General features: G+C 37.4%; 2 protein-coding genes across 2 annotated transcripts in view; both read right to left on the bottom strand.

Moving 5' to 3' along the window:
* The window catches only part of LOC138029742 (fibroblast growth factor receptor 2-like), a 466,762-nt gene that overhangs the window by 353,897 nt on the left and 86,365 nt on the right, over positions 1-26,500 (bottom strand). The window contains exons 4-9 of the mRNA XM_068877518.1: positions 7,668-7,910; positions 6,644-6,729; positions 6,425-6,477; positions 6,099-6,292; positions 5,827-5,931; positions 5,728-5,746 (exon numbers count right to left, since the gene is read on the bottom strand). Of these exons, the coding sequence (XP_068733619.1) occupies positions 5,728-5,746; positions 5,827-5,931; positions 6,099-6,292; positions 6,425-6,477; positions 6,644-6,729; positions 7,668-7,910 (700 nt within the window). The remainder of the gene's footprint in view (positions 1-5,727; positions 5,747-5,826; positions 5,932-6,098; positions 6,293-6,424; positions 6,478-6,643; positions 6,730-7,667; positions 7,911-26,500) is intronic.
* Positions 338-4,460, bottom strand: LOC138029411 (tyrosine kinase receptor Cad96Ca-like). Its single transcript, XM_068877160.1, has 7 exons — positions 4,371-4,460; positions 3,622-3,949; positions 3,287-3,397; positions 2,019-2,209; positions 1,097-1,219; positions 878-948; positions 338-728 (listed from the first exon to the last, which is right to left on the bottom strand). Exons 1-7 carry the CDS (start codon positions 4,458-4,460, stop codon positions 665-667), a joined length of 978 nt encoding a protein of 325 aa, XP_068733261.1. The 3' UTR covers positions 338-664.

Genomic DNA, 26,500 nt, shown 5'->3' with positions numbered 1-26,500 from the left:
ATCCTGTAACCTTGCTGAAGCAAACTTGCAATTTTCTTGCTATCCATCCGTGGATATGGAGAACCACCTGGTAAAAAAATAGAGAAGGAAATCTTTTCCCGCACCTACCATCCCTGTTAACTTCCCATCCACTGCTAACGCATTTATGACTTAGATTAGGATACCATTGAATCCTAATTCCCTACTCTGAGTCTGTGTATGGGAAATATTCTAGTTAGTCTAATCCTGCTTTCTCTAAGTTGATTCTCAGAGCGAATCTTCCGAGCAAATCTGAATACCTATCCTCAAGAGGGCACTTGACACGCAATTTTGACATCCAACACGAAGTGTCCCTGCCTTTGCTACCTATTTCTAACAATGAGGTAAGGGTAAAGGTTATAGTTAATTGAGTTCAGGTTAAATGCAATAGTTTATCGTTACCTGAGGAGCAGCATTTGGGGGACACTTCGTGACGTTAATTGTCTGTATTCCGAGACACAAGTCATGTTGAAGTCATAGAAAAGAGCAAGGGGACACTTCGTGACGCTTATTGAAATGCGCGAGCCTGTAATTAGGTGAAGTTCTGAACATATCAAGTGGCCCATTTGCAAGATGCAACGTCGAATCCAAAATCAGAATTTTACAGTACGTGAAGATATGATCTCGAAGAGTGTAAAGCAGCAAACTATTGCATGCACAGATTCTTACCTACGGTAAAGATCTCGTAAAGAACAACTCCATAACTCCATCTGTTAAAAAAATGAAATCATCACAGACTTATCATTTTGTACATTCAAATTTAAGGTCATGCATGGTCGAATGGCAGGTGAACTCGATTTTAGACGAAATATCGCTTCTCAAACTTCAAGTTGAAGCGAAAACGAGTAAGTCTACTTACACGTCACTCTTTGTGGTGTATTTTCCATAAAGCAGCGATTCATATGCTGTCCACTTAACTGGTAAACGACCCTGGCAGTTGAAGATAAAAAACAGAATGGATTATACTTAATCGTTTTATGGTTACGACTTGGAACAAAAAACACGGCATCTGAAGTTCACTTATCAAGTTGTAAGCTTGTCGAGTTTCCTATACTTTCTTATGTTCTAGTTTTGTTACCCTTGTCTTTCTTTCATAAACGCTCTCCTGTTGCACATCTCTAGCCATTCCAAAGTCTGTTACTTTGCAAGTCTCTGTTTCCCCAACCAGCACATTACGAGCAGCAAGATCTCGATGTATGATCTGAAGTGAAGCATTTTTCATATTATTGGTTAGTTGTATAAGTATGACAGTAAAAAAAAAAACATTGAGCGGTTGCGGGCATAGCCGTTTCATTGACAACGTGAATGACATTTGCAATGACACAAGCAATGGGAAATATCAGTGTCACTGGAGAAGTGGAAGTGGCGATGCCGGATCCAGTGATAATGGCAATGACAGGCACATAAGCAGGTGTGACGACGACAGCAGCAACGATAATAGAATTAACAATAGCATTGGCAATATGCAATTGCAACATATGGCAACGACAATTGTTGATAACAGATGCTTATGTTGCTATTAATAAGGCTTATACTAATGACTCCATAAACAAGACTAATATATTATATCTTTCTTTACCCTTGCATTTTTAGATAATCATGGTGTAGCTAGTATCTCCAAGCATTTATCCTCCCAACCATGATATACCACAGTGGACAGACCAAAACACCGGGAATTCCATGTCCTGCTCTTGCTGAATAGTGTGTGGTGTGTTCTTTTACGTCCCACATGGTTATAAACATTGAAGAGTTGTAAGACAGGGCCTACGGTTTATCGTCCTAATCCGAGAATACTAGAGAGTTTAACCATTTCCAGATGTCATCAGAAAGGCAGCACTTCCTCCTCAGTTAATTAAAGACCCTGAGTGTTGGTATGGCCGGAGTTTTGATCCCTCACAGTAGTTTGGAGCTAAACCAGCTGAGCCAACTGGTATGTGCTATACAAACTGCTAACTTTGTTTCCTGTATTAACTACTGAAAGCCATTACATTCATACTTGCCTTTCTTAAAGATAAGTAGTTCATTCCATCAGCGATTTGCCAAGCAAATTTCATCAGCTGTTGCGACGTCAGACTGGTTTGAGGTTTGATATCCGGGTCTTTGTAGTAAGTGTCATTCAATCCGCGGCTCTTTCTCAGGTAACCCAACAGATCACCATAAGGGACATACTCGATCAGCACCAATAGGGGATCTATGAGAAATATTATGACGTTTATTCAACTGGCATTATCTCTGTCGGTCCTTTTGTTTGTCCACGAACAGTTCTCTCATCTCCTCTGCTCTACGCTTGACTAGGTGTGTGATTCCGTCATGTTATGTTGCCTGCGAGTGTTTTAATTTTAGGACGATTTGACTAGTTTCACTGAATAAAACAGAATAAAATTCAATTATTTCTATGAGTCTTCATTCGGAATGCTAAAATGCAGCAATTGACTACGGTCAGTCCAGTGTCTTCGTGATGCCAAGGGTTAGCTTTGCTTATAAAAAGAAATGACAAATCAGTTTTTAGGTCAACCGCAACATTCCATAATATATTCGCACTCTATCCAACTAATTTCCCAAGCCATTGTTTACCGGAGAGTTTTATTGGCCTGGTTTTATCTGTCTTGTAAAAGCTCTTATTCCTACTAAAGATGACGATGGATTTCCTTTAAAAGCCGCGTACTGGTAATTTAACAAACGTCTTTAATAAGTAGACAACGGAAGTATGGACACTTATTGACATAAAATTTCAAAAACTCATTTAATAATTATTGATCGAAACAGCCTGTCAGACCACCCAAAAAATGTGGCACGCGCCTGAGCGTTAACAAACTGATAAAGCATTCTTCATTTGAATTTTTTATATAAAGCATAATGATAAAGCTTAGGTTCTTTTTCTAGTATGCTACTGTTCTCCACCCACCATTTAAATTTGAACCTTTGTTCCGACACGCTTTCTGTGGAGTGCTCTTGAAGCCATTCAATAAACCCACAGGTCGTGCTTTTTCGGGTCTAAGATTAACAACTCGGCCTCGCCTCACGGTTTAAAACCCGGTAAAACACTTCTGCTCGGTTTTGAAACAGAACTGTACACTGAACAATTTGCGCTTTGGCAAGTTGTAAATGGGCTTCTCGTTATGATTGGAACTACTATGCAATATCCTATTGTGATGCTGAGAAGAGATTTAGGTGGGAACTGTTTTGGTTTGGAACAAGTGAGCATTCATAGAGAAGAGCTTTTTTTCTACAGCAGCAGCATCATAGTATAATTCATAGATGCATTTACCAGTTTCAGTGACGCATCCTAATAGTCTGATAACATGTGGATGAGGCTTGAGGGTCTTCATCAGATCAAGTTCGGATTTCAAGTTTCTCTTATCTGACTCAGGAGCGTTAGCTAAATCAAATAAGCATAAAAAACAAAGGTAAATTCGCATTAGTTATGCTTCGTGTACCTGTCATCGGGGCTCATTCTTGTCTTCGTGCGTTCGAGGTCAAATTCAAGTAATTGCTAAACATAAAGGTGTTAGAAATCGCGGATTACACATGTTTGTTCTCTACACAACGAAGGACTGACCGTTTGTTCCTAAACCAAAGCCATAAAGAAAAAAAGACTTTTACCTTTCAGCATTTTAACAGCCACAGTCTTTGTGCCAGAATGGAATGGAAGGTTCTCTGCCTTTCCTTTGGCAACCTGACCAAAAGCACCTTCACCAATGGTTTCCCCCACTTTGACGTCGTGTCTTGCTACTTCCCATGACCGTTTTCTTATATCAGGCTGTGCATATTCATCATCCTGAGAGGAGCTTTTAGGGCTACTTGGTCCTACGTCATAATGGGTAGTCCCTTGTAAGGGCATGTATGCAGGTTCAATGGGGATTCTTAACTGTTGATTAGAATTACTAGGTGGATCGTTAGTAGGATTAAGCTCTTCCATCACAACTTCGTTCTGAAAAAAAAAAAAAAAAACCAGATGCACCTCGGGTTAAATTTCCTTCGTACCCGTTAGTATGCTTCATCATTCTTCAAAAATAGACTAACTAGAGGTAGGCGTAGCTCATTTGGTTAGTGCGCGGCTTTCGGAGCGAGACGTTCCCGCCTCGATACTCGGTGACTTCAACGTCTGTTTCGACTTTTCTCTGATCCGTTTAGCTGTAGCTTTAATTATAAATATCCGTAAAACGGAGCACTGACAGAGAGAGGGGAGTAAAGGAAACACCGTCGGCTTCCACTGATACCAGTTTCGTGACTGAAGGAACTACCGACATTAAAAAAAGTGACTTTTCCTTTACTTTACATTAAAAAAAAGCAAAAAATCTATCATCACAGTCGCGAGAAACTTAAGCAGTTCATTAAGAAGGGACTCAAACCAACGGCAATGCAATTGCACTGAATTGCTCTACGATATATGGGCAATCAAGCCATCTTGAAGCTGGTGCGGTGAGAGTTAACCGTACCATATCCTACACGAGATGAATGAATAATTCAGTGGGAAATTTCTGAAACATATGTTTTGAACAGCGCTTGAAATGACTCTTGAGGAGAATGATCGCTCAGAGCAAAAAGTAAAGTAAAGTAACGCAACCATATTTAACGTCGATAAATCGTAACCGTAATTCAACTGACAAACCTGAGGTCGACGGTGCGCTCATTTTACTCCCTCCTCTCCATCAGTGCTCCGTTCTACGGGTATTTAAAGCTAATTAAGCTACACTGAGAGGAAAGAAGTCGAAACAAGGATTTGAGATCCGGGGATCGAACTCGGGACCTCTTGCACGAAGGCCGCGCACTTATACCGACTGTGCAATTACAATCACACTTTAAAATGTCCTTCACCCTTCACAGTTGATACCAAAAATACCTGTAGGAAATGAGTACATTGATTAATCTCAAATATTGACGTTTTTCTACGATGTAAAATAATCAAATCACGCCTTAACTGGCTGGAAATGGCAAAATGTGTTTCAGCAATACAAAAAGAAACAGTATCAGTCTATGAAATCATTTTGCATTTTTGCTTTCACAACTCACGTCATAAATTCTTCTATCTTCTGTAACCTTGTATGGCCTAATGACACATCGAAAGGTACGCAAAAATGTTACTTCTTCAAATTTAGACTTCGTTTAATTTTTACTACTCTCTCTCTTTTTTTTTTTTTTTTTTTTTTTTTTTAAGTAATTGCCCGGAAAGAAATGAAACATTATTTCGGGCACGCGGTTTCTTTTACGGAAGAACCGAAAAGAAACAAGAGGGGACAAAATGGGTGACTTTCGAGTTATGTCATTGACACTTTGTTGGTGGGCGAGAACAAAATATCTCTCATGATCTCCGTGTGTTTGTCCATCACCATTTTTTTGAGCATTGAACCATTGCGATCTGGCGCCTGCACGGATTGGTTGCAAATTCCTTACAGGAGAAAGTAATTTGGAAAGCAGCCTTTTTTACTCAGCAAAATTAATTCAGATATTTGCGATGATGGCAAATTATTGCCAGTTTCTTTTCAGCCAAAAGGAAGGTGTCACTTTAAAAAAAAAATTGCCTCTCGTTCTCGTAACAAAGAAAAAAGCTTTCCACGATTTGTCAAGTTATTTTCTTCCTACTATAAACGTTTACACTCTTAAACAATTTTTGCCCTGATGTAACATGACTTATATAGCACTAAGCATTTTACAGGAAATTCCAACTTTCCCCATAATTATAAATGGAGAAAAAATTAAACCACGTACCTTTTCTTTCTAGCAACGCCTAAGAAAAGAAGATCAGATATACAATTAAGTGCAAAAGAATGTAAAACACAATCATGGAAAATCCAGCAAATTATTCACCTAGCTTTCTGTGCTGCCAGACTATGACCAGAATTAGAAGAATGATGATAAACACAAGAACTCCAATGATTACCAACAGAGTGGTGCCGCATGTGCATTGGCATTCTTTGAAGAGAGATAAATTGACATAATTAGTCAAAACTTTACACCAACGCTCATTTTTGAACCATCGTGACAATGATTGTAGTCGGCATCATCGTCATCAGCGTAGCTAGTAACCTTCCTACCACATCGGATCAAAGCCATCATAATCAATTAACAACTGTTTGTACCTTTTGTGATTCTTGTAGAAGTTGGCGATGCTGAACTCATTTCTGTCGATACAAGCTCTTTTATGGAACTGGGATCCACAATAAATTTTTCGAACTTATTTTGCCTGGCAGCAGCTGCAAGAGCTGACCTTATTTGATTTGCAGTAACACTCTGAAGGAATCTTAGAGTTAGGTCAACAATTACACTACCACACCTGAAATATATAAGAACGACCTAATGATTTACAAATGAAATTTAATAGCTACGACTAATACCAGAGAGGTAACGGTAATCATGACTCATCACATAAAGTGTCGTGAAAAACTAGAATGGCTGATGCATATACCGAGTTTCCATTTCAGCACTGTCTAGATCAAAAGGTTGGAGTGTTTCTTCAACCTAAAAAGGAACAAAACAGACACTGATAACAACATCCATGACGAAAAGAAAAGGAAATGCGCGCATCTAAAGCGTCCAAGCATTTTATGGCTGTTCCAAAAAAAAAAACCACAGACTTCATCAATCGTTAATAGCTCCGGAGTGCACAAGAACATTTCATCCATACCTCTTTTCGAAAGTCCTGTTCTGAAAAATTATTGCAGTCAATGTTGGTGATGGTTAAAGCAATCCTTTGAATAGTTTCCATACGTTCTGCAACAATAAACACACACAAAATTCCACTTTCCTCAACTTGGTATTAAAAACGATTCTAAGAACAAAGTCTTCCTTACGATTATCATACACCCAACAAAGATTGTACAAAAAGAGTACTTATAATCAGTTGTGGAGTCTAAATTCAATTTTTATGGCAACTACCAGCATACGAGCGACAGAGATAAAATGAAAACAAAATGGCCGACAGATGTTTGCAATTTTTTTTTAATGATAATAAATTGCAAGAACTCGCAAAATATAGATTAATTGATAGCTGAGATGTATTGAAAGTGCAGTTAAAGGCACGACACCAAGTATGCGTATCTTTTAATTCTTAAGAGTAATCAAGATAGTGAGATTTGCTTTGCAAATTAGTTTCATTACTGCGCAGCGTAAACCAATTGCCATGAGAGAAGGCCTTAGTATCGGAAATCTTATGAACGCGAGTGCATTTTGTCATTAGTGAGCACTAGCGATGTTTTGAAGGTTCTCAAATTTGAAAGCTTTAAAAACTTTACAAGTGAAAATAAATCACTAAAATGCACGAGCAAGTTCATATGTATATTAACAGGACTATCAAATGTCTAAAAGGGCTACAAAAACGAAGTATCGATGATAATTTAAGACAATTGGTGTTAATAAGACAAGATCGTGTCCTTGTAAATTAAAGTACTTGCTTCTTTACAAGTGATTGTGGAATTTTTTTTTTTACTTTTCCAAAACAATGGATCGGTCGAGCGATGGGAAATGAAACATTTTATGGGGATGGCCTTACTGCATGACCACCGATTTAGTTGTACATTAATAAAAAGTCAGTGATGGTTACCGCCGATTCTACTTACACCCGAAACATGGCGTTTCCAGAAAAAAAAATTGTAGGTAAGCGTTAACCACGAGTGCTTCTTTGAAAGGGATAGGCGCATGACTTCACTTACCAATTCTCAGGCATTGTGTGACAGTGACTGGTGTTCCAAGAGAGTTACTTGCAGAACATGTGTAACATCCACTTTCCCCGGCTTCCAACTGTTTTTTATTGGAAATCACAGGTCCACCTGCTTCACTGCCAATGTACCATGTTATGGTGGGTTCAGGGTTTCCGTCAACTGGACATGAAAACAGTGTTGTGCTTCCCTCAGGTATTGAGACATCCGCTCTGCAACCTGAAGCTTGAGCAGGATCTATGAAGAGAGGATCGGCAAAAATTACATAAAACGCTTCTAGCGCAGTCTTGCCAATTCACTCCAACACTGAACTGGGTTGATAGGAATGGCCCTGCGCAGGATTGGTGGCTTCAACTGTCCATGTGACGTTTACCATAACGTTCAAACAGACTTCACCTCTGGTTGTCACGTTTTCGCTTAAAATGACATTTTCAGGTGTAATCATGCAAGCTAAAGCACAATGTAAATAAAGTAATTAATGAAACGGGCACCACCGTTGACTCTTATCGGATATTTCTTGCTTGCAGAATAGCCTGTGAATGTCACGGACATTCGTCAATACAACTTAGAGGACCCAGTTGACAGTTTTAGTGAGGCAAGTTAAGAAAAAACCATCAGAAATGTAATGATAGAATCCAATAGACGTGCCTCCTTTTCCTGTACAACAAAAGCAAGAATCCCCACGGCGTTTAAAAAACCTCGGGCTAAGATTGACATATCCATATCCATCCAGGGTGGAGTATAAATACTCTTAGTCGCTTCATGCTACGGAAACAGGGGAATAAGCACCGGCCTGATGGGCCTTCTGGCTCGTAAGCAGTGACTTTACCTTTTAAGATTGATATACAACCTTCATCCTTACCTTATTGTTGGAAATAGGTAGTAAAGGCTTACTAGATTTTAACGGACACTTCGTCCACTGGATGGACGTTTGCAAGATAATTTATTCACTTTTAGAAAAAAAGTTTTAGAAAATGTTAACTCGCTCCTTTAAAGCGCCAGTGCAACCAAGGTGGAACTATTAAATTCGGTTGATTAATTGAATTAATTAATTGATTAAAAGAGCTCGCTTAAATTCTTCTCAACGCAAAACTGGCAGAAACAAAAGTCTCCACCCGTAATCTACAAAATGCGATTTCTTTTTTATGGATGTAATACCTCCACAGATAACTGGCCTACCCGGACAGCCACGTTTGTGTAACTTAGGTAAAAAACAAAATATCCCTGATCAAGAAAAGATAACCTGTTTTTTGGCCAAATTCCTTTTATCAAAATTAAAAGAATCGCTCATTTCTTAACTAACCCGTTTAGTCTTGTCTTCGAGTTGGATCTCTATTTATTAAATAATATGTATGACCTTCATGGCCTCACTTATTCACCATATCTTATCCATAAAAACCACCGCAGCTCGCTTAACTGCTTGTTTAATAACAATACTGATTAGGATCATTGTCAGCAGCTTTGTACTGTCTAACAGACGGCGTTTAATTATAAAATCAGTCAGAAGATCATCCAAAACTCTTACATACAGCGTCTTTTTTAAAAACAAGGCGTTTGTAAGCCGCCTTACACATGTTGATTGTAAACATCCTTACAGTCTCATGTCCAACAAGCAAGAATGTAATAATTATATTAAATTTTCATGAAATTCTGAACGCTTAAAGGGGTACTCTGACGAAAAAACGAGAAATCATGATCGATAGAAGACGAAGCTTCGCTTTCAGACACGTTTTCCATTGTTTACTCAAGTAGCAGCGAGCGATACGTTGAGTAAGTGACGTAATAAGTCGTCGCTCCAGGCTTTCTCGAACAAGACGCTCTGTGAGCGTAAACTGGGTTGCCTTTAGTGCGTGTTGGTCTTTCTCAAATTTTGGTAGTCATTGCCAAACACCCTAACACTGTATGAGTGCGAAAACATTATTTACTGGGTTGCTCGTATGGCAATCGCAGTCGGAAAATGGGTGGGACTTGTTCGTGTTTTTTTTTTTTTTTTTTTCTGCGTTGCTTTTTTTCTTCTGCGTTGCTAAGTGGTGTCTTTGTGCGTAAAGTCTTCCGTGCGTATTTTGGTAGGATTTCAGGGGGTAGTAGAAAGGCGTAGGTTTCTGTGGTGTGATACAGTAGAATATTTCATTAACCTGGGATGGGGTCGAAGATTGAAACGCAAATGGCGTTTTGGAGGATATTTAAACAAAATGTACCCTTATGGAGCTAAAGAATGGAAGGTAGATTGGATAAACAAGACAGACGGTGTATTGTGTTCACCGGATAAAATCTACTTGAATGTGGGCATTTTTGCTATGTCGTGCAGGGGACTCTAGGCATAAAGGCAATACGTGGAAGGGGAGTGATAGGAACAAGCCCATTACGGAACTTTCCTGATTTCCGACAGAGGAAACGGGAAATGATACGGATTTTAAGATTGGATTGCCATATGGCAAATCCATATATTATGATTATGTTATTCATAGATTGGTGATAGAGAATGAAGTTAATGCTTACGACTTAGTCTACTGAACTATATGGTCAACTAAGGAGAATTGTTCGACTTAATTGAAAATATTATTTTCGTCATAGTCTTGACGGTTTAAATTTTCTCCAAAACTAGTTTGTTTCCTTTTATTGTTTATTTAGGTACTGACTTTACATAACAGATCATTTTACATTGTAGCTAGGTTATGTGGGCTAAGAATTGAAGTGAGGTTGCCGATGATCCTATTGTGATATTGTTAATGTGGAGTGAGGTCTGTATCAATACAATGTCACCGGCAGTTTCGGAGTCTTTCATAGGGTAGGTGACTGAGGAAATAACTGTAAAATGGGTTATTGACGTGTTCAAAATTGTTTTCTGTGATGTTTTTATATTTTTAGACGTAATTGAAACTGGTAAAACAAATTTTTTGAGTTATGCATTTGGACTTTCTCCTTACCAAAGTATTGTACGTGACAATATTAAGTTGTTTACAACAATGCACTTGACAAAAAGGAGTTTTCTGTAATTTCTTCCAGGTTTATACATGTGATGAAAAGTGTGGATATAAATTGATTGGCTAGTTAATACTCGAAGTTAAGGCCACTAAAAAATTGTCAGTTGTTTATAACAAGAGGCGATTGATTTTTAATCTTTTCGTTGACGACTTAAGTTTTTCCACAGGCGCTTCAAGCTGATAAGGCGATTTTGCAATACAACGCACTTTTGTTTTGTGTCGATTCATTAGCCATTGCTGATATAGTGAAATCAGTAATGGCTAATGAATCGACACAAAACAAAAGTGGACAACATATTTGAGATAGGAAAAGTTTATTGCGAGAGAAAGACGTTCAGTTTTTCAACTTAAGTTAATTTTTAAGTCTTTTTACCATTAAACTGTTTTAGTACATAATAGTTATGCATTGCAAAATCGGGTTATGAGTTTGGGGCGCCTGCGGTTCTTTTAAAAATAAATGTATTTTCTTTTATTAGCCACTTTGGTGATAAGTTCGCCGAATTCACGTGATAAAAGGTCGTTTTCGTGATCTTTCCCAGATTTTTACACGTGATCAACACTGTTGAGATAACTTCATTGGTTAACAAATAGCTGAACTTTACCCTAGTAAAAGTTTGTACGTGACAATTCTCACTTGTTTTGATAAAAAGGTAATTGGATTTCAAATCCTGTCTTCATTCATTGGTTTATTTTCTGCATTTTCTATTGGTCACTTCTCTTCTAAAGAAATGGGCATTATGTGATTGGAGGATTCCGATCCTTTTGGTGATATAAAACTGCACGCATTAACTCATTTATCTGTCAAAGGATACTTCGCAATGCATTTTGTAGTTTTGGGATAGTTTCAGTTTGTACTTAGTCTTTGTGTTTGCGTTCGTCGACTATGTCTCGGGCTGCTAAATCGAAAAAAGTGAAGTCCACAGAAATTTCTTCTGGAAGCGACATTTCGTTTACAGTAGAAGCTGTGTCTAAAAACAAGGACTTCGCAACTGGAATTGACCAAGACAAAACTTTACCTGAACACAGTTTGCTATCTGCCGATTACAACTTCAGTGTTTTTGCAGAAAACGAAGCTTTGTCTGAAAAGCATGAAAATGCTGTATCCGAATCTTCTACAGGATCTCAAAGTTCAAAGAAACGACCAGCTTCGCCACTAATCGCCTATATTGAAAGTATGTCCCCATTGAAACGCAGTAAGTCAGGATCTGTGGAATATTTCAACCTTAAGCTTCAGTCAGCATGTGGAATACAGCCAGCCGTTTGCTTTTCACGGTTGAAGCGAAGTTTTTTCGATGATCGAGTTCGTACCAAAACTGCAGTGAAAATTGAACGGTATAACACCGCGAAAGATGGTCGAACTATCTTCATAAACGACATGACGAAGCTGTCTTCGCCAGCAACTTCTGAGTATAACTTCCAGTTCAGTGAGGGCCACGAGACTAACTATTTGAGTTTGCAGTCAATGTTAGATAATGCAGTTGATATGGACATGGTGGATGTAATAGGTAAATTGGTCTACAAAGACAATGAAATAGAAAGTGTGGGGGCTTCAAAGTTGAAAAAAACGAATTGCTACATTGCAGATGAAACTGCCAGCATCAAACTGATACTGTGGGAGAGCAAGATCGAAGAAGTGAAAGTAGAAGAGGTATATACGTTCAAGCAAGTAAGATTGCGTAGAGATGGATATACTGCTCATCTGAACACTACTGTAGATACAGTGATTGAAAGAAGAGTTGATCACAACTTGAAGAAGAACCTTGTAGTGGAAAACATCACACCTGAAAAAGACATTGCAGACCTCGAAATGAAGGTAGAGACTATTCACTCTATAGGAGAATTCTCTCGTTTCAAGCAGTGTGTACACTGCAATAAAAAGATCAGTCATATTACTTCTTCGGCAACTGTGAAGTGCAACCATTGTGGTCACATTGTTAGAAGCGCTTCCTGTAAAGAGAACTTGATGATTAAGTTTTTGGTCGAGAATAATGATAAGTCGGATGAAGGATTTCTTCATTTTGTAGTATTTCAAGATATTCTTGAAGAAATGATCGGCGCGTCAGTCAAGAGCACAACAGATGATATTATTTTAGAAAAGTTGTTACTGTTGAAAAATTTTACCATTTTGTATAACAACAAAAGGATTGTTAAACGTGTGGTGATGTAGAAGGAAATACTTGGAAACGATAAGCTTATGTTGATGTTTTCGATTTGTTGTAGTTTGTAACTATTAAATTTTAGGAAAATTGTTACTTTTGAAATATTTCACTATTTTCTGTAACAACTAAATTGATAAGAGTGAAATAGTTATGGTGTAGAACGCGTACCGTTGATTTTTGCATTTGTTGTAGTTCGTTCATAGAAATGAAATATCAAAATTTCAGGAAAGTTATTGATTTCACCATTTTGTATATTTACCTGTAATTATTAAGTTACTGTTAATTTTTCCACTTACTGTAGTTAAGTATCAAATCTGTTCTGTTGTATTGAATAAAAAATTGAGTTTGAAATCAATGACCGGGAGTATCTTACTGAGAGCTGGTTATACCGGGTTGGTACATTTCGCTGATTTCTAGTTCATGGACAACCATAATGGACTATGTGAATGGGTTATTTTCTAGAAATATTTGAAAGAATGTGATAGGCCTGGACGGTTTGTGTTTTGTAGGTTTGAGGTTGCAAATAATTGTGAAACGTTTAATTGTGAGTTTTGCTTTAATAAGCATGTTCTTGAGTGATTTACCCCTCTTGTACGTTGCTAGTAATGTCTGGGAAAGAGTTTAGAGCAATAAACTAGATAAGAATTTAAAGTGGCTGACGAAATCTACTCTGCGAGCAGAAGTTTCTTTTGTTCTTTTCCCGTCAACTATTTGAAGCCACCGCATGTTGAACTTGATCCTCGTTAAACAAGTTTTTCCAGTATAGGTATCCGTTTAGTAATAAAATTGAGGGTTATAATTGAGCCTGTTGTAATATGAATCGAGGGCAAGCCTATTAGGTACATTAAGTTTGGGTTCGAAACTGTATTCTAGCAACATGCAGCGTATGCTTATTAAAACGCTTACTTGATTCATGTAGAGTCTTTCAGGCTTTGTAAGTAAGGTGGATGAAATCTTAAAACCGGTGTCTACTATTGTTATTGCGGATACGTTCTGCGCATTTCGAAATATTCGGATTTCGTATCGGCGGTGATTATTAATACAGGGATATTTTTGCGCGGTTCGAAGCTATGAGGAGAAAGCAGAATTTAGCAAGTACTTTTGGCATTCAAAAAGAAAACTGGGGGTAACCATGCATTTTTCAGAGATAATTAAGGTTCAATTTGGAAAATAATGTTATACATTGCTTTGTATTTTAAAGCTTTTTAAAAATATTGTTGATTGTCTTCGAAAAATGTGTGATTAGCCCCAGTTTTTTTTTTTTTTTGGATTTTAATAACGCTTGTTAAGGTTTGCTTTCCCGTATATTGAGTAAATGGCGCAAAAATACGTTTGAATTAGTAAGGGTGTCCTTAATATAAGTTGAATAAATAGAATATTTATTAAGTTTCCTAAAAACTGTGTTATTCGAAAAATCGGCGTGCCACATCCTGGTTGACATCTGGTAATAAATGATTTTGGAAGAAGCAACTGCAAACCTGAACTTTGCCAAAAGATGCAGATTTCAACAAGATGAAAAGTTGAAATCTTACAACACTCTAGCAACCATTGGAAAAATGGTTGCTAGGGTGTTATTTAGAAAAACTTTGGTAAGTTGCTTTGCAATGAAATGAAAGCAAGTAAGTCCAATGACAGCAAACAGGGGCCCTAATTTGAAAAACTTCGGTTTCATATTAAAATTAGTAGATAAATGCAATTCTCGGTTTTTTGGTCGTCATGTTTGTGTCTTTTAAAGAAGTGATGGCTATGTTTGTGCTCCAACCCAATTCTGTGGGAAGTGAACTCTATCATCATACAAAGGTTTCTTTGGTTTTCGTTGAAAGAAAGGTTGATGATCGCGTGAGAGAAAGAAAGAAGGTGTGCAGAAACTAACCAAAGGTTCTTTAAATTGATATAATGAGTGAGTGACGAAGTATTGCGGAAAACTACTGTAGTTACTGAAAATATAGAATTGTTGGTTGTAGTGATTTGTGAAGTTGTGTAATTAAAATATATGTAGTTGATTATGTATTTCTTTTCGAGGAGGCCAAAAGGTTAAATGCCTCAAATCGCACATTAGTGATAGTGTTGTCAGGATTTGAAGTGGCTTGTAATGAAGGATAATGTGGGGGATTTTTCAAATGCATATACTTTTTAATATATTTCCCCGGATTAGCCTCCATTGCAAGCTGTAGCTCTAGTTCAATATTGAGAATGGGAATATGGTATATTATTACTGTTTTTATTTTGTCGTTCCAGAGGGTCAAGGGAATGGTGCCAGTGTTGTCAGTGATGGTGAAGTGATTGAGCACGGGAATGAGAAAGCCTTTGTTCAGGAAGAGTGATTGAACTGATCCTAGATTAAGAGTCAGAATTTTTTTTCCTGATGTGAATTGTATTACAGCAAGGCTCTTGATTATAGTGTATAATAAAATGGAAGATTTGTGTTGGGAGCCTTTTTATACTGTGAACAATTGGAAAATTAAGTCTTAGAGAAGTTAAAATGAAGAAGATAAAGCGCGTGTTGAGTAACATTTAAGTTCTTTTTTTGAGGTGTTTGTCGGAAATTTTGAAAAGAACGCTTAAAAGGTATCAAGATCCTTTCTTGTGGGTGTAGGATGAAATTTTTTCCACTTTTAAGAGGTACCAAATTATGGATTTTTATTAGACAACATTAAAAATTAGGTAATTGCCAAATGTTTCTTGTCATAATTTTGGCTCAATATCCTAACAGATATTGCTAAAGCTCCCGCTGTGGACCTTTTGAGGTTGAACAGCGTAAGAAGTACCAAAACCGCTTTTTTAAGTCCTAAAAGGTGTGATGAGCATCCTCATTCATTTTATATTCTTTTTATCCCTCCCCCCCTCCCCACTGGATATGGTTGCGTGACTTCTCAGATAAGGTGCAAGTATGTTTAGTTCAAACGCACTCTTTGGAGGGTAGTTTGGGATGCCTTTGTTTGAGTCGACTGAGGAGAAGAGCAAGGAGATATTTGGTAGTGCTTATTAAAATCGGTGTACATGTAATTAAGTGCATTTGTGGGATAAAGTGATAATTATGACATAGTTTAGTAATATGAAGATTTCTTGTGATAACGTTTTGAAGTAATAATAAACTATGGTGTGTATGTTGTTAATGTACAGCAGGGAAAGACATTTATTGAAGGCTGTATTGTTGAAAAGAACTTTTATTAGTGTGTCATAGATCTATTAAGACTATGTTGCATTCATGGAGGAGTACATTGAAGTTTATGAGGGAAGAGTGATACTAATTTGAAAATCTTTCTTACCACGTAGTTATGTTTATAATGAGTGGAAGAAGGGTTATGTTTTTGCAAACGGTGGCCGTGTAATACTTATATTTGAACAGACTCAACAATTGGAGTGTATGTGAAGTGCTAGTCTCGTACCCATATTCATATCCACGTTATTAAGGGTTCAATGGGCCGTTTACAGTGTAGTGATCAAATGGTACAAATCTGCTATACTGGAACGCAAATTGCGTACTGGGACATCTAAAACAAAGCTAGTTAATCTTAATTTTCTTGGTTTTAGATGTCCCAGTGGGCAATTTGCGTCCCAGTATGGCGGATTTGTACCATGTGATCACTATCCTGCAAAGGGCTCATTGTTGGTCCTGCTCTCTTCCTGTTACATGTAAACAATTTCCATGACGTCGTTACCGAGACTCAAGTGGTGAAGTTCGCCGACGACGCAAAGGTTTATAAGGAAATGAGGTGTCAGGATGATGGCGTCGCTTCACAACAAGATATTCAGAGTACGTTTTTCCGTTTAGCATTCAATGAGAAGAAATGTAAGCTGCAATCTATCATAAGGAAGTACAAGCCTATTTCCTCAAGCTATGAGTTTAACGTTCGTACCATGCAGTCCTGTGTGGAAGAGCGTGACCTCAGGGTCTTAGTAGACTGTAACCTGACCTGGCGCACTGAAGTCTGTCATCAAGCTGTACGTACTAACAAGTTGCTAGGATATATAAGGAGGAATATTAGGTAGATTTGAAGTATTTCTACATACGGCACTTTGTGTGTTGGGCTAGTGCGTGTGCATTTTGCTTACGCAACTCAAATAATAGATTTAATTTCCAAACTTGAGAAAATTCAAAGGCGTGCAATCAAATTTATTCTATCAGAGAAATATGTTATAAGGAAAGGTTAATATCTTTAGATCTTCTTGCCGTATGTTATTGGCATGAATTCTTAGACATGGTATTCTTTTACAAGACTACGCATAATCTGGTCCACCTTAGTCCATTCGTTGTTCTCGTCGTGCGGGAAAGCGGTAGAACGACTCGAGCATTCGCTAGTAGCTTTTATACTTTTGTCCCCAAGAGATGTAGAACTACAACATATCAGAATTTTTTTTTTATTGGAACAACCAGAATTTAGAACGTACTCAGTGGCAAAATGAACTTAGTTAGTGCTACTCTTACTTGTTTCAAATCCGTTTTCTTTATGACTACTACTCTTTGTGCTATTAGAATAAACTACAATTTGGATAATCTTCGAACTTCTAAAACCATTTGCTTAAAATGCAACTTCACAAGATTTCTAGACCTGCATGTAAAGTGTTTTTTTTTTTTCTTTTTTTAAATATATTTTACTCCTGGGCCTGCACTAATTTGTTATTCAGCTGTTGCGATGCCCCTGCCACAGTTTTGTATATATTGAGTGAACGTTTGGTTTTTTTTAGTATCATAAAGGCAAAGCTAGTAAAATAAGATAAAATAAAATTACTTAAGAGTAATGTTATGGGACCATTTGAAATATCAATTATCGCCTAACAAAATTCGGTCATTTTTATGATGTAAGAAGTTGAGGGGAAACTTTTAACAAAATAAACAGTTGCATGCATGTTCTGATCTGGGAAACTTTGAAGAGAGTTAAGTTCATCGTGGTGTGTTGATTAGAGATCAAGGGATTCGTTTTGAGGAAAAGCAATTTTAGCCGAAATATAAGGTTAGGGTGTTTTTTGTAGAGTTTTTGAATAATTTCTTACCTCGTAAAAATGACCTCTTGTTGTTCAGAAGTAATTGGTGTTTGAAATGGTTCTATAATATTGCTTTTAGGTAATAAGGTGTTGTTGCGTTAATGTTTGTTTTTTCAAAGTGTTGTAGCTGGTTTGAGGCATTTTTTGTGAGAAAAAGAAAACAAATAAGAAAACGGAGAAAGTTCAGATTTTATAAGTACAAACGCAACAGTAATACGGATGGTAATGAAAGGAACGTGATTTCTTAAGTGTTATAGGAAAGATGCTATATGTTGAATTCAGTGTATAACTGACGATTGAATCCTTAGTTTCTTACGGGAGACAGGAAGGTTGTGACATTATTTTTATAGAAGTTTGATGCAGAAACTAGCAATAGGTTTTGTATCATTATTTTGTAGTATTACCTTGTTTTTGCGTCAAGTGTGATTACAGCTTTAATAAGATGGGTGACAAATTACTCCTTAATTTTGGCGCGAAATTTCAGCGTTAATTTATAAATTCACATGTGAAATTACATCGTTGCCATGGCAACTTTTCATATAGTGGTAAAAAGGCATCTAGGTTTGAAAATTAAGGAGTAATTTGTCACCATGTTATTAATAGCTAATCAAATAGTATATCCGTGAAATTAGGGAATAATTTCACTTGCGTTTTGTCCAAAATCAAGTAATTTCCCTCGCCTAAAGGCTCAGGAGATTATTTGAATTTGGATAAAACGCGCGTGAAATTATTCCCAAATTTCACGCGTCACCATTTGATTACCTATACTGATATTATGGGTGACATATTACTTCTTAGTTTTGCCGCGAAATTTCAACGTTAATTATAAAATTGCCATGGTAACATCTTTTGAATCTCGATTAAAGTGAAGATGGCGTCAAGATTTAAGAGAGTGATCATTGAAGAAGTTACGAAATTAAAAGAAGCGGCAGAAAATTTAAATGTGCGAAAAAACACAATTAACTGGGTGACGGTTTTTGAGAAGTGGTGTGACGAAAATAACCTTGAGAAAAACCTGGAGATGATCTTCTGAGCAGTTGGATAAAGTACTTGAGCGATGTTATAATTGCGGTTGTGAGCATAATTTGTCACCCATGACATTAAAAGGTAATCAAATGGTTTTCTCGTGAAATTAGGAAATAATTTCACTTGCGTTTTGTGAAAATTCTGATAATTTCCCTCGCCTAAAGGCTTGGGAAATTATCTGAATTTTGACAAAATGTGCGTGAAATTATTGCCTAATTTCACTCGTCGATATTTGATTACACATACTAATAACATACACTAAAAAATATTTCATTCTGATTGGCTAAGAAAAATTTCGTTGGTCTTTGAAAAAAATTAATCGTGTTTATATTTACTTTACATTAAACTCAAAATAACGTGATAACGTATACTAATATTTACGTTTAACAACATATATAGTATGACCATAGTTTGGTTGATCTGGAGCCACGAAAGGAAAGATCCGGAAGGTTCATTTCAAGAAGTGGCATTCACAGCCTTTCCTCTTTAGCAACCGGAGACATCTGTCACAATTTTTACAATCTGTTGGTGGAGAGAGAGAGAGAGAGAGAGAGAATTTGGAGCTGAATTAGAAATGGAAAGGAATAATCAAATTGAAGTAATGAATAGAAAGTGATATTGATAGACTTAGTAGTATAAATGATGGTTCAGCTTCAGATGGAAGGGGGGGGGGGGGGGCATGCATATGGAGGGAATCTGAATTTGGGCGTCAGTTTCTCGAAATTCCCGGTAACTTTTGGGGCTCGAAAAGTCATTCACAAAACTGCCTTGTGCTTGTTTGTATAAGCCAGTTTTTAAAGATGTTTTTCAACTGAAGAGGATAAAAAGTAAAAAGATAGTAAAGTTTGTTGACTTAAAATCTCTTCGTTTTTAAGATACAGAGGGTAGAGGGAATTGAAAAAGGCTTGAAAATGTTTCGTGACTTTCAAGAAACAGGCATTTATTTCTCTTGGGAGAGTGTGGGCAGTGGAATTTTCATGTCTTTTACGTTTTGGTAAGGAAACGAGAGAGAAAAATAATTGTTCCGGCTAAAGAAATGATTACTCATAAAGAAATATAAGGGGGAAAGGTATTTTTAAGGACGATATGCCTACTAATTAAAGATATTTTTTGCCAGGGTTATGATTACGCAGGGAATGTAGATCTTCACAAGTGTTATTGAAATCTAAAAATAAAATTGGGGGTAACCACGTATTTTCAAAGATAATTGCCAACGAGTCACCCTCGCGCGGACGCGAGGGTGACGAGGTGGGAGCATTATAAAGCCGTGTGCGCGAGTTGATTTTGGTACGTACAGGGAAAAGATTTCTCGAATTGAAATTCAGCATAAGGTAATATCAAGAGAAAATGAGGGGACAGAGAAGGAGGCTCCCGGTCCAGCTCTTGGGATATGTCATGTCCACGTAAGTTATTTTTAGACGAGCGGAAGTCTTCCGAGACGTCCGCATGCAGGCCAACCTCGGTCCGATGTTTGAAAGAAAATATATATTCATCAGCCTTCCCCGTGCGCCATCAGAAGAACCTGAGAGCGAAGCAAGACTGCATGCGGACGTCTCGGAAGACAGACTTTCCCTAGAACAAAGAATTCCGCTCGTCTAAAAATAACTTTCGTGACATAACATATCCCGGCCAACGCCTTGAGCCTCCCTCTCTGTCCCCTCATTTTCTCTTGGTAATATAAGGTAATGTAAGAGTGACATCATCGGTGATTGTTTCGAGTTAGCCAATGGGATTGCGGGATCTTTTAATCTAAACCAATCACATCATGATCGGTGACAAGATGACCACATGGTCGATCATTTTCTGGCGTATTCTGGCGTACTCTTGTTGGCTTGTGAAGGTGTGAAGCAGGCAGGAAAAGGTGAGTGGAAATATTGATATTATACACTCGTGAGCGTAGTCTTTTTGTACGTACTTTAGTTTAGTGTTTTTGGGAACCAGAGTGTTACAAATCTAGCAGCTAGCAGGCTGAAAACATCGCCCAGCGAGGCATCGAGATCAGCTCGAAAATGGCGAGCGGTGGTGCCACAGTGTCGGCTAGCTTGCCAAAACAGTCAATTGCGTTGACAAGGTCGGCCAGCGTGCCATTTAAGAAACAGAAAAGCAAAACCACTTGGACAGAATCACTATAAACTCAATCAGAGGGCGCCTCTTTTTTATCGAGTTGGTGTGTTCAAATTACAAATTTGACAGTCACGGCGAGCGTGCCAAACAACTATCTTGTCAATTGTCTTGACAAAATCGGCCATCGTGCCATAATTAAGGAAAATACGTAAATATATTCAAATATATTCACTAAGTATAAACATAAATCAGAGGGAATATAAAGCCTCTTTCCAATCGAGCTAGTGTGCTCGAAATCATACGAGTCATGGGTCACACGATGTGTCGCTGTTAGTTTGTGCTGATTATCCATTAGTGTTTACAAAAGTGAAAAAAAGTCTAAGCTCTGTTTACCAGGTAGCCACTATTTGTCAAGCTTAAGGGAACTTAGCAAATGAATTTGGATAGTGTTCTTTTTGCAAAATTTCAGGGTTCCGAGCTTACATATTTCACTTGTAATCTAACCCACAAGTTGAATCCTTCTAGACATTTTAAAAGCCAAAGATTGAACTGCTTTTTTAAACAAGGATTCAATTTTAAAATGGTCTATCCTCTGGTTATTCTTAATTTTCCCTCGGCACACAGCTGTGCCAGTGTTTACTCGTTGGCACTCTACGAGTAGGTATTCCTAGTTTATGAATAATATTTGTAAAAAGCTTTAAAATACAAAGTAATGTGTGGCGTTGTTTCTCAAATTGAAGCTTCATTATCTCTAAAAAAATGCATGGTTTACCCCCAGTTTTCTTTTAGGATATGAAGAGTATTTACTAAGATCTACTTTTCCCGATACTTTTAAACCACGCAAAAAATATCCTTGTATTAGTAAGCATCAGGAAATCCGAGTATCTCGAGATGTGCAGAACGTATGCGCAATAACAATAATAAACCAGTTTGGTTGTGTTCGTGGCACAGGCACGTGGGAGTGACGTCAGTGACGTATGAGTGATATGTGGGGGCTATTGGGCGACAGCTCGACGAGAATGTGTGGTTTTGGTTCAACTTATCGCGGAGTTTTGGGAGTTGTTTTGAAGATTGGATTTTGGCAAGAATAAAAATGAGAGTAAACGGAAATGGAGACGATTTTTCAATATGGAAGTGACCAGCTGGATTTGTTCAACTTCTTGCTTTATTTCTTTAAAAGTCAGTCAAAGTCAGCCATATAAATTTGTGTTCAGCAAGGGGAGCTTGGAATGGCGTACTCTGGTTTTTGTATGCCATTTAGTGAGTAAAAATAGTTTTTTTGAAACATTATTACATTTAGGCTTGTTTAAATCGAAAGGGAGACGATTGTAATGTAGAAGTTTTACGTAAGTTAAGAAAAAAGGTGTTTGTTTTGGGATCTTTGACATTGATATAATTTGGCTATAACAGCGTATTATTGTTTTGGAAATATTTTGGTAGGAGGAATGTGATGGATTGGGGATGGTTGAATTAATGTGAAGCACAGTGGCGGAAAGAGGACATTGGGTATACTTGTACGGGAGAAAGAAGACGACGGGTCTTGTCTACCTTGTTTTTGAAAGGGGGTTAGCACAAAATGTTGACCTTTGGTTACAGGCAAATGTCGTAGCATTTTAAAGATGTTTTAAATGCTGCGACAATGGTAAGTTTATGTCGTAGGCCTGTTGTGAGCTTGTCGCATAAATCGGCCCTAAGGGATACGAGAGCGTGTGACGTCGTGTTTTTTAAAAGAGTTGTAACGGTCGATTTAACGAATCGAGGAAAATGTTCCATAAAATCGTCAAGTTGTGGTGTTTCTTTTTGAAAACTCATTTTATGGACAGCCAGATAAATGAAATTTGCTCACCTACTATTTTCTGTGTTATCCTTAGTGATTGATGAATTTTTGGGACATTTTGATTTCCTCTTTAGATGATATACGTCGTCACATACAATAGACTGATTTAGCAACAGAACGAGGATGTCAGTGGCGGTGGCGCGCGCAGGAAAAACACCAATGAGAATTCAGAATAGAATAGACCCCACGCTTCTTCTATATTCTAAATTATCATTTGGTAGTTTTGCTGCGCGCGACGTCGCCACTGATGTGTCCCATTCTGTTGCTAAATCAGCCTAATATAAATAGACAAGGCGTGCAACTTCCAAGACTGCTCACAGCTGAGCGACTTCAGAATTTAGCTGAATTTGTCCTACTTGTAAAGGTTGCTTGCCTCCCAATCTTGGGAGCATAGAAAGTTGATAATTTTACTAGTATCGTGCCAAAAATCATGAAATTTACACAGTTATGCAATCTCAAAAGTTGTGCTCAATTTTCAATCTTTGCTGAGGTTTTGTTATAACCAGATGATGTGGACAGAATTTGATCAAATCAAATTAACCAATCAAAAAGCACAAATTTTCTCCAAGAGGGACAAAATTATAAATCTGCACTTTTTGATTGGTTAGTTTGATTTGATCAAATTCCAATGATTGATGAACTCTGTCTACATGATCTGGCTATAACAAAAATGTGAGCAAAGGTTGAAAATTGAGCAGGGTTTTGAGGTTATAGAGCTGTGTAAATTTGATAATTTTTGATACGATGCTAGTAAAATTATTGACTTTCTATGTGCTCAAGGTTGGGAGGCGAGTGACCTTTGGAAGGGAGAAATTTGGTTAAAATTCTTGAGGCATTTGGCTGTGAGCGGTCTTAGAAGTTGGACACCTTGTCTATTTATGTTGTATGTGGCAACGGGTGTGATCTGAAAGGAAATTGAAAGCATGTCAAAAACATGTCAAATCACTCAGGACAAGACAGAAAATAGTAGGTGAGTGAACTTTATTTATCTGGCTGTCGATAAAATGAGTTCTAGAAAAGAAACATTGCAATTTGAAGTTTTTATGGAACTTTGTATGACAAGTTGAATAAGCTGTTACAACTGTCTGAAAATAGCGTGATGTCACACGCTTTTTTATCCTTAGAGTTGTTTGCCTGTGCTCTGGACAGTTGATTCCTTTAGTGTCATTACATATAAGTCTATGTATTTAACGAGTGTGTTTTATTGGTGATGAAATAAGTTCATGCAGTAATATTTACCAATGATAGTGTCTGCTTGGTGTCTTTTGGCTGGAAAAGATAATTGAATATTTAAAAATGTGATGAATAAGTTGTTCAGGCAATGAATGAGTTGCCAGTAATTGGATTTTCTGTTTATATGCAAAGGGTTTTGAGATTGTGAGGGGGCAAACATTGCAAGTCGATAGAAGAAAATGTATGGCAGAAAGTTATTTTGACATTGAAAAACTATTTTGGATAGAGATCAACACTCTTTTCGACACAATTTATCAGAAATTGATTGGGGCAATTTTGATACAAGGCAAGTATAAGTTTTTGTTTGAGTAACCATGAAATATGACATACACTGTAAAATTCACTTGAAGTAATCTTGCTTGCATGAGTATCCCTAAGGTTTATTTTGAAATTGACATTTTGTTATGGTTTCGACATATTACAAAAATAATCTACAAATCTGGAGGAAATAACCCAATGAAGCTTTTTAGTTGTAGTTCCGTGTGTCTAGCCGTTTTCTTATTAGGTACGTCTTGTGTAAACGAATTATGGCTTTTGGAAATATACTTCCTCAAAGGAGAGAAGCTGTTGTCAGAGGAGATGGAAATTCTTTTTACACAGTTATGCTCTTTGGAGGGATGAAGTAAGTGATGGAAAACATGAGGAAATCCAAAGGTTCAGTTCTTGTTTATAAAATGACAAAAATCCAAGGGTTTTGAAGCCACTATTATTTTCTAAAAACTCTGAGAGTCCAGTCACATAAATGTATAGTCTGATAATTCTGCTCAAGCAAACAGTTTCAATCTCTTTGTGCCTTGAGGCAGCTGTTTTATTGCTCCTTTTCCATAAAATATAGTCGTTTCTGTTTCGATAGATTTAGATAACACTGGGATTCATATCTGCTATTCCCCAGTTGTTACATATAAACAATCTTTTCTTCTGTGAAATTATTATGTACATGTAGAATTATATGTATTAAAGTCACTGGATTTAAGCAAATTTGTCAAGCTTCACTATGACTTCACCAATACAAAAGTGTCATTTTCATACTAGTTCTCATAGATCTAATTTTTGGAGAGGGTCTTTGAGGTTTAATGCTTCCACAATTATACTGTTTTTTGTACAAAGTTGTTGTAGGACATTTAGAGGTTGTGTAACGTCATACACATTTATTTCAATCGGACCTATTTGTACTCATTGAAACTTTGAATTTTGCCATGTGATTCATAGCTGTAGATTGGGGACGACAACATCATTCTTATTTTTGGGTGTGGAAAACTTTCCTTAGATATTTGAATGTGATGAAGAATCTTTTGCTTTCTCTGGGTAACCTTTTGATTGGGTCACAACCCCACATACAATGATTGCCACTAGGCATATTTCCAATGTTATTTGAATTGCTGAATTTAGAAAGTAAGCCCAAGCCAGCATATGGAAATTTAAATAGAATCGGAAAGGCTTTATTGAGTTATTTCATTCTTGTAGGTCAAGCAGGGAATGTTGATAGGTGTGTATGGTGCAGTCAATGGAGGCCCTAGGTATTGTACAGGTTGGGTTGCTTTGGGACACTGAGCACCAGGGTGGTTGTCCCCACCACCACCGTGGTGGAGATGGTCTGGAAGTGACAGTTAGGGCGTTTGCAGGGAGTAGCAGTTTCTAGTCATGACAGAAAACTCCCATTGAGGTTTATTGGATACAAGCAGTAAAGGCTGAGGTGGGTGGAGAGGCATGGAAAGTATCTGAAGCTGACGACGGGGAACAAAAGGACTACCCATGTTTATTTCTAGTGTTAGTGTTAGTTACCACTACATGTCACTTTGAAATGTTATTGTTTTAGTTTGCTTTTATATTCCAGAAAGATTATTGTGTTTTGTGAAAGATTGCTGTTGTTCTGTAAAGACATTGGTGTATTCTTAACTTCATTGTAGAATTGGGTTGAATTTTGCTTCTATGGTTGTCCCATTATAAACATTTTTTGATGTTGTATGATGCTTTAGGGGTCAATGAATTTGTGGTTTGTTGCAATGATAATTATGAGCGTTTTTTCACTGTCACGCATAAAAATAAATCGAAAACCATCCATGGAAAGTCAAGAATTCGTGCTGTTGTCGACATAAATGAGAAGACACTTCATCCGAGTTTGTAGGCCTGTACGTTTCCCCAAACTTCAGATATTCCGGCGAAATGGTTTCGCAGAATTACAAGCCAGTATGAAACAAACGCCATGTTGGTGCACAATATACTGTGGTGCCCAAGATGGCGGCCGGAAAGTAATGTCCACTCGCTGAAGTCTTTGGGCTATCTATGCGAGTGATCATCTTTACTGAACAGACAGCTATTTACCTAAGCACTTTTCCTAATGCTTTAAATCTAAAAAGTCTCAAAAGCCATGATATAAATCCATATATTTCTCAATACACTCGAGCGGCGCCTCGTGTCACGCACCAGCTAAACTCAGAAATTCAAAATGCTCTGGGTTTCCAAACAAAGCACGCTAGTGAGCTTTAAATTGCAAATGGATACAAATTTACCCGCCTCTTATGCCTGATGAGGATAAAA

This window comes from Montipora capricornis, chromosome 13 (genome assembly GCF_036669925.1).
Source record: "Montipora capricornis isolate CH-2021 chromosome 13, ASM3666992v2, whole genome shotgun sequence".
Lineage (NCBI taxonomy): Eukaryota > Metazoa > Cnidaria > Anthozoa > Scleractinia > Acroporidae > Montipora > Montipora capricornis.
Note: the sequence above shows the minus strand (reverse complement) of the source record. Positions and strands in the feature narration are given on the sequence as shown.

Bases quoted from the DNA above. Each gene is read 5' to 3' on its own strand.
- LOC138029411 (XM_068877160.1), bottom strand. From the start codon at position 4,460: ATGGTACGGTTAACTCTCACCGCACCAGCTTCAAGATGGCTTGATTGC. The intron at 3,950-4,370 runs GTTTGAGTCCCT...TTTTTTTTTCAG, and splicing joins GTGCAATTGCATTGCCGTTG to AACGAAGTTGTGATGGAAGA. The intron at 729-877 runs GTAAGTAGACTT...TTTTTTTAACAG, and splicing joins TACACCACAAAGAGTGACGT to ATGGAGTTATGGAGTTGTTC.